At 43.2% G+C, this 7500-nt stretch overlaps 1 protein-coding gene across 1 annotated transcript in view; it reads right to left on the reverse strand.

Moving 5' to 3' along the window:
* Positions 1–7500, reverse strand: part of shroom3 (shroom family member 3) — a gene marked incomplete at its 5' end in the record, with an annotated part of 71235 nt that overhangs the window by 40014 nt on the left and 23721 nt on the right. Inside the window, one exon of the mRNA XM_079234862.1 lies at positions 465–686. Within this exon, the coding sequence (XP_079090988.1) occupies positions 465–686 (222 nt within the window). The remainder of the gene's footprint in view (positions 1–464; positions 687–7500) is intronic.

A 7500-nucleotide genomic window follows, 5' to 3' on the forward strand; every position in this document is an offset into this window, starting at 1 on the left:
AGCTAAGAACTAGTGAGGCAACAGCAGAAAGCTGATCTCACGGAGAACGCCTTCTGGCAAAGCGCCAAGAATCGGCGAGTCGCACAAGTGGCATAACGTAAAAATGTACCCGAAAGTACAGCCATTTCGCCATGTATTTATTAATGACTTAGTTTTTATGTCCGTGTACTTTTGTAATATGTGAAGTCCTCAATAAAGGTCTTAATAAAAAACTGCATTTCCCCTTGATGAAAACCTGTGATACCTCCCCACAGTTCGATAAATACTGTTGTAGGCGGTCTATGGCTGTAGCTGGCTAGCTACTTAAGCTAACATGAGATACATTGGTTGGCTGAAAATGTTTTCTCTGGCTAACTTTTTAAAGGTTGTGGAGAAATGAACAGCTGGACAGGCCGGCCCTGCCCAGTTACAGCTGCAACACATGATTGGTTTAGCAAACGGCCAATCAGTGGAGGCCCTCCTACCTGTTCTTGATGCGGAGTTGGACTTCTCCGGATGAACTTGTTCTGCTGTGGCGGGATGACGGCGGTGTTTGCTGTCGTTGTTGCTGTGGTGGCGATGGTGATAGAGATGAAGGAGGAGGAGGTGGAGGAGAAGGAGAAGGAGGAGGAGGAGAAGAATTAGGAGGAGGAGGGAGGGAGGGACGTGAAGAACCAAACTCCTCGACGTATCCTGGAGCAAACTCCCTGAGGAGAGAGGCAGAAGATCATGGTGAGAAACCCCTCCGCATCCTGCACCATGTTCTGAGTTTCATACGCTGATAGTCATTATTAGTTTGTTATGGATGTGGTGAATTGCTTCCATATGCTAATAATGTCGATTCTCAAATAAAAGCTGATATCCAATAATGTCTGACTCTCTACACCAAGGGTGCCCAATACGTCGATCGCGATCTACCAGTCGATCGCGATCTACCAGTCGATCGCGGAGGTAGTGCGGGTAGATCGCATGCCATTTAAAAAATAACAATAATTAAAAAAATTTAAAAAAACTTTAGCGACAAAACCCAGCTCCCAGTGTGCACATTAATGTCAATCACTACGGAAACTGCGCCTGCAATGGTTGGCCGCTTGAATGGATGTATTGCCAAGTACAGGGAGATGTTTTCCCCGACTTCCTTAATTACCACTGCATAATACACCAACAAGCATTATGTGCTACAACGCTAAACATGAAAGAGATCACGGATGTGGCAACAAAGATGGTCTAATCGAGCGAGAGCTCTTCAAAGACGGATGTTCTGTGCGCATCTGGAGAAGGACTGCAGCCACTCTGACCTCCTGCTGCACACTGATGTGAGACGCTTATAGAGCTCTGTCCGGAGATACAGGAGTTTCTCCATGTTGTTAAACATGCAGAATACAACCAACTAAGAGTATGTCAATATGCTCACGTTTCTGAATTACAATTTAAAACGTGTGTAAATTGTGTGTTCCCCTAAAGGAGGGAGCAGCAAGACGTGGGACTGTAATGAGTCATTTTGATTTACTTTTAAACCCTTGCGCTTTAATTATCGGGTAGGATGGACAATTTTTTTAAACTTTTGGACTTTGAATGGCACTTGCAGCCCAGTTATTCTTTAGTTATTTTGCACTTTCAGAGGCTTGATTGCTATGTTGAGTTACCTTTAAAGCTTTATTTGTACTTTTTCTTTACTTTTAAAGCATATTTGCACTTTAATTTGTATTACTATTTAATTTATTTGCTATGATGATGTTCTGATGTTCAGATCTTGTTCCTCAAATACATTTGAAGTTCAAATTCCAACATTTTGAGTAACTATTCTTAATTTGCTATGGGAAATAGTCATTAGATTAGTCGATTAATCGAAAAAATAGTCGATAGATTAGTCGTTTATGAAAATAATCGTTAGTTGCAGCCCTAGAGTCAGCCTTTTCCCACATGAAAAAGATTAAGTCCAAACACCGCTCCACCATGACTGATGACCCTTTGGTCTGCCTGACGCTGACGACCAGCAGCTGCTGTCCGGACTATGCAGCCCTGCTGGTTCCATGCAGTGAAGTCATCAGAGCAAAATGTAATGACCAAAAATGTACAAAATTGTATTGTGTCATAAGGGTTCATGCAGTTATGCAAGGTACGCCAATATTGTAAATATAAAGTATACTCTGTATATTTATACATTAATAATGCTTTTTATATATATATATATATATATATATATATATATATATATATATATATATATATATAAATAAGCATTATTAATGTAGGTAGATCTTTTTGACTTGGTCATTTTAAAAGTAGCTTGTGAGTGTGGGCACCCCTGCTCTAAAAGTAGCCGTGGGCAGCAGGACGACACAGAGGCCGACCCCTCATGAAGACCTCATGATCTTCTCCAGCTTTCCTTTAGATTCTCAGATGAGCAGGCGGCTAATCAGCAACATTCACTCCTACTGAATCCCCACCCGGCTGCCAAGAGGAAGCAGGCCGTCTGCGTTCAGGTCCGACAGGTTCAGCTGAAGCGTCCGCTTCTCTGTTCCTACGACATTCATCATTTAGTAGAGGTGCAACGGCCCAGATGGAGCGGATGAATGAGAGGATCAATGTTTGAATGTCAAAATACGGTGGAATTCATTGAAACACTCCTCGTAGTGCAAACATTTGATTTATATTTATTTTATTTGCAATTTCATTAGATATGTGTTTTATTGTGTGTGTGTGTGTGTGTGTGTGTGTGTGTGTGTGTGTGTGTGTGTGTGTGTGTGTGTGTGTGTGTGTGTGTGTGTATTGTTGTGACCACGTGGCCTTTTGGGGAAGTGTTGGTTCAAAGTTGCAAAATTCTGCCTCCGGATTAGTTCTCTTAGACACGACTGTGTTCGAAATAAAAAACAGATCCTGTTTTGTTTAATCTGTCATGGACCATGACTCCTAAACTGGGGCATGACGTACCGTTACACCACCATAACCAGTGTTGGGGTAACGAGTTACAAAGTAGTCCAAAGTAGAGTTAGTAACCAGTCCGAAAAGTTCTCTTTTAGTGGCGCGCGAGTCACACAACACTTCCTTCATGAACAGTAGCAACAAGCTGCTAGCTAGCGCTGCTGCTGCTGCTATTGCCCGCGACCCCTCTGCTCAAGTCGGGTGTCGAGCCTGGTCCCGCTACCTTCGGTGGTTTTCGGGGAGCTAGCGGAAGTTAACGGAGAGCTAGCGGAAGTTAGCGGGGAAGTGACGCAGCGCTAGCAGGAGCCCCCCGCTGGCTACAGCGGGGAGCTAACGGGGGCTCTGACCGAAGGTAGTACAGCTCGTAACCCGAAACCCGAAACTATATTAATAAATAATAATAAATTATTATTGAAAATTGAAAATAAAGTGATGAAAGGGCCATGATGTTTGTCCATGTATCTTTGCAGTTAATTTGGACATTTGCTTAAAAAAAATAGAAAGTAAAGTAACTAGTAGTGAAGTTACTTTTCAAATGCAGTAACTCGTACAGTAATCTAGTTACAATTTTCAGAAGTAACTAGTAACATGTAACTAGTTACTTTAGTAACTACCCCAACACTGACCATCACTAGAACTCAGATACCCAACGCGGTTTGCCACAGCGGCCTGCCGCGCCAGATAAATGAGCTACAGCTCAAAGGTCGCGGTATCGACAACAGTGGAAAGGTCAAAGTTTAAAGGTAAGAGGATCCTGGAAGCAGAAATACGCCTCTGAGTCCTTTTGTCTTTTAAACAAAGAGAGAGGTCAATTACTCTCTGTTTAAGTATGCGAGCCAATGAATCACCTGTCCACACACACACACACACACACACACTCATTGGATAAACAGGTTCACTCAGAGTCGAGGGTGTGTTAGCCTAGCTTAGCACAAAGACAGGTAGCAGAAGGAAACAGCTAGCTTAGCTCCATCAGAAGTGAAAACATCCACCTTTCAAAAACTATTTCACATGCTGTGTCTTGTTATTTGAGCGGGTGTAAAAAAAACTTGAAATCGTGTTTAGGCAACTAGAGACCAGAGACCTCGAGGCAAAGTCATTGGTCTTTCTCATCTCTGGATCCAGAGGTGTTGGCTAACTACAAACCTCTCTCTGACCTCCCCTTCCTCTCTAAGATACTGGAGAAGGTAGTCGCAAACCAGTTGTGTGACTTTTTACACAACAATAGTTTATTAGGATTTAAAAACCACCATAGCACAGAGACAGCACTAGTGACAATTACTAATGACCTTCTAGTTGCATCAGATAGGGGACTTGTCTCTGTTCTGGTCTTGTTAGACCTTAGTGCTGATAAAGGACTTGTCTCTGTTCTGGTCTTGTTAGACCTTAGTACTGATAAAGGACTTGTCTCTGGTCTTGTTAGACCTTAGTGCTGATAAAGGACTTGTCTCTGTTCTGGTCTTGTTAGATCTTAGTGCTGATAAAGGACTTGTCTCTGGTCTGGTCTTGTTAGACCTTAGTGCTGATAAAGGACTTGTCTCTGTTCTGGTCTTGTTAGATCTTAGTGCTGATAAAGGACTTGTCTCTGTTCTGGTCTTGTTAGATCTTAGTGCTGATAAAGGACTTGTCTCTGGTCTGGTCTTGTTAGACCTTAGTGCTGATAAAGGACTTGTCTCTGTTCTGGTCTTGTTAGACCTTAGTGCTGATAAAGGACTTGTCTCTGGTCTTGTTAGACCTTAGTGCTGATAAAGGACTTGTCTCTGGTCTTGTTAGACCTTAGTGCTGATAAAGGACTTGTCTCTGTTCTGGTCTTGTTAGACCTTAGTGCTGATAAAGGACTTGTCTCTGTACTGGTCTTGTTAGACCTTAGTGCTGATAAAGGACTTGTCTCTGGTCTGGTCTTGTTAGACCTTAGTGCTGATAAAGGACTTGTCTCTGGTCTTGTTAGACCTTAGTGCTGATAAAGGACTTGTCTCTGGTCTTCTTAGACCTTAGTACTGATAAAGGACTTGTCTCTGGTCTTGTTAGACCTTAGTGCTGATAAAGGACTTGTCTCTGGTCTTGTTAGACCTTAGTGCTGATAAAGGACTTGTCTCTGGTCTTGTTAGACCTTAGTGCTGATAAAGGACTTGTCTCTGGTCTTGTTAGACCTTAGTGCTGATAAAGGACTTGTCTCTGGTCTGGTCTTGTTAGACCTTAGTGCTGATAAAGGACTTGTCTCTGGTCTTGTTAGACCTTAGTGCTGATAAAGGACTTGTCTCTGTTCTGGTCTTGTTCGACCTTAGTGCTGATAAAGGACTTGTCTCTGTTCTTGTCTTGTTAGACCTTAGTGCTGATAAAGGACTTGTCTCTGTTCTGGTCTTGTTAGATCTTAGTGCTGATAAAGGACTTGTCTCTGGTCTTGTTAGACCTTAGTGCTGATAAAGGACTTGTCTCTGGTCTTGTAAGACCTTAGTGCTGATAAAGGACTTGTCTCTGGTCTTGTTAGACCTTAGTGCTGATAAAGGACTTGTCTCTGTTCTTGTCTTGTTAGACCTTAGTGCTGATAAAGGACTTGACTCTGGTCTTGTTAGACCTTAGTGCTGATAAAGGACTTGTCTCTGTTCTGGTCTTGTTAGATCTTAGTGCTGATAAAGGACTTGTCTCTGGTCTTGTTAGACCTTAGTGCTGATAAAGGACTTGTCTCTGGTCTTGTTAGACCTTAGTGCTGATAAAGGACTTGTCTCTGTTCTGGTCTTGTTAGATCTTAGTGCTGATAAAGGACTTGTCTCTGGTCTTGTTAGACCTTAGTGCTGATAAAGGACTTGTCTCTGGTCTTGTTAGACCTTAGTGCTGATAAAGGACTTGTCTCTGTTCTTGTCTTGTTAGACCTTAGTGCTGATAAAGGACTTGTCTCTGGTCTTGTTAGACCTTAGTGCTGATAAAGGACTTGTCTCTGTTCTTGTCTTGTTAGACCTTAGTGCTGATAAAGGACTTGTCTCTGGTCTTGTTAGACCTTAGTGCTGATAAAGGACTTGTCTCTGGTCTTGTAAGACCTTAGTGCTGATAAAGGACTTGTCTCTGTTCTGGTCTTGTTAGACCTTAGTGCTGATAAAGGAATCGTCTCTGTTCTGGTCTTGTTAGACCTTAGTGCTGATAAAGGACTTGTCTCTGTACTGGTCTTGTTAGACCTTAGTGCTGATAAAGGACGTGTTTCTGTTCTGGTCTTGTTAGACCTTAGTGCTGATAAAGGACTTGTCTCTGGTCTTGTTAGACCTTAGTGCTGATAAAGGACTTCTGGTCTTGTTAGACCTTAGTGCTGATAAAGGACTTGTCTCTGTTCTGGTCTTGTTAGACCTTAGTGCTGATAAAGGACTTGTCTCTGTTCTGGTCTTGTTAGGCCTTAGTGCAGCGTTCGACACCATTGACCATGACATCCTCTGTTGCTCTCCTGAAGGTTCTTCCTGTTTTCCCTGTGAAAGGGTTTTTACTATCTTTATTTGGGGAGTTTTTCCTGATCTGATGTGAGGTCCCGGGACAGGATGTTATGTGTACAGATTGTAAAGCCCTCCAAGACTAATTTGTAATTTGTGATTTTGGGCTGTATAAAATAACCTGAATAGAATTGAATCTTTTCAGAAATCGTAGGATAATTCAATGAAACTCGACAAGACATCTCTGATATCAGACTGTGGAATACTTCCTAACACAAGAGAGGATCTGGGAGAATTTACTGCAGGACTGGTGCGTCAGGCCGCATTAGCGTTACCTAGGGGTACCTAATAAACTGGTAACTGGGTGTAAGTGAGTGAAGTTACTGCTAGATCTCTGTCATTGAAGTCAAAGGTGCCTCCTCCCTTCCTTTTGAATAGACAACCCTTTGAAACTGAGCGATGAATGCGGAGGACAATACACAGCTGGAAACACAAACAGAAGCACACCCAGGCTAATAGTATTAACTGAAAACATTCCACTGATGAGTATTCAGAACACAAATCTGTTCCACACACACACACACACACACACACACACACACACACACACACACACACACACACACACACACGCACACACAGACAGATCAAAGGCCCATTACAGTGAAAACCTGTCGAGCTGGTCAGAGGAATGTGTGGCAGCCACGACACACTGAAGTCACCTGAACGGGAGGGACGCATTCCATTTCCCTTTTCATTACGCACGGCTCTCTGCACCCTCACAGGTCTAACCTCCATGATGAGGAGCGCTCCTCATTAGAGCAGTGCATATGCTGTCACTCAGAGGCTTCCCCACTTATGTTTATTCAAACCCCCCTAACGCTGTTCCCAGGCGTTATGCCTTCAGCCCGAGACCCTCATGGCGGTAATGCCGGCTCTGGCCTGACTCGTCTTGGTGACTCATGGCCAGACGTCTCTGCTTCCTCGGCTGGTGTGGACGACACGGCGCAAACACAGGTCTTACAAAGAAGGAAAGGCATTCGTTTGCTTTGACAGAAGCATGCTCTCAGCCATTTACAGCTCCACATGCTGCTCACCTGATCTTAACAACAGGAAGTCAGGCAATAAGAGATTAACAGCATCTTGATTGTACAGCATCCAGCGACAGAGCGGTTTATTATTA

This window comes from Taurulus bubalis (genome assembly GCF_910589615.1).
Source record: "Taurulus bubalis genome assembly, chromosome: 19".
In the NCBI taxonomy this organism is placed as follows: Eukaryota; Metazoa; Chordata; class Actinopteri; order Perciformes; family Cottidae; genus Taurulus; species Taurulus bubalis.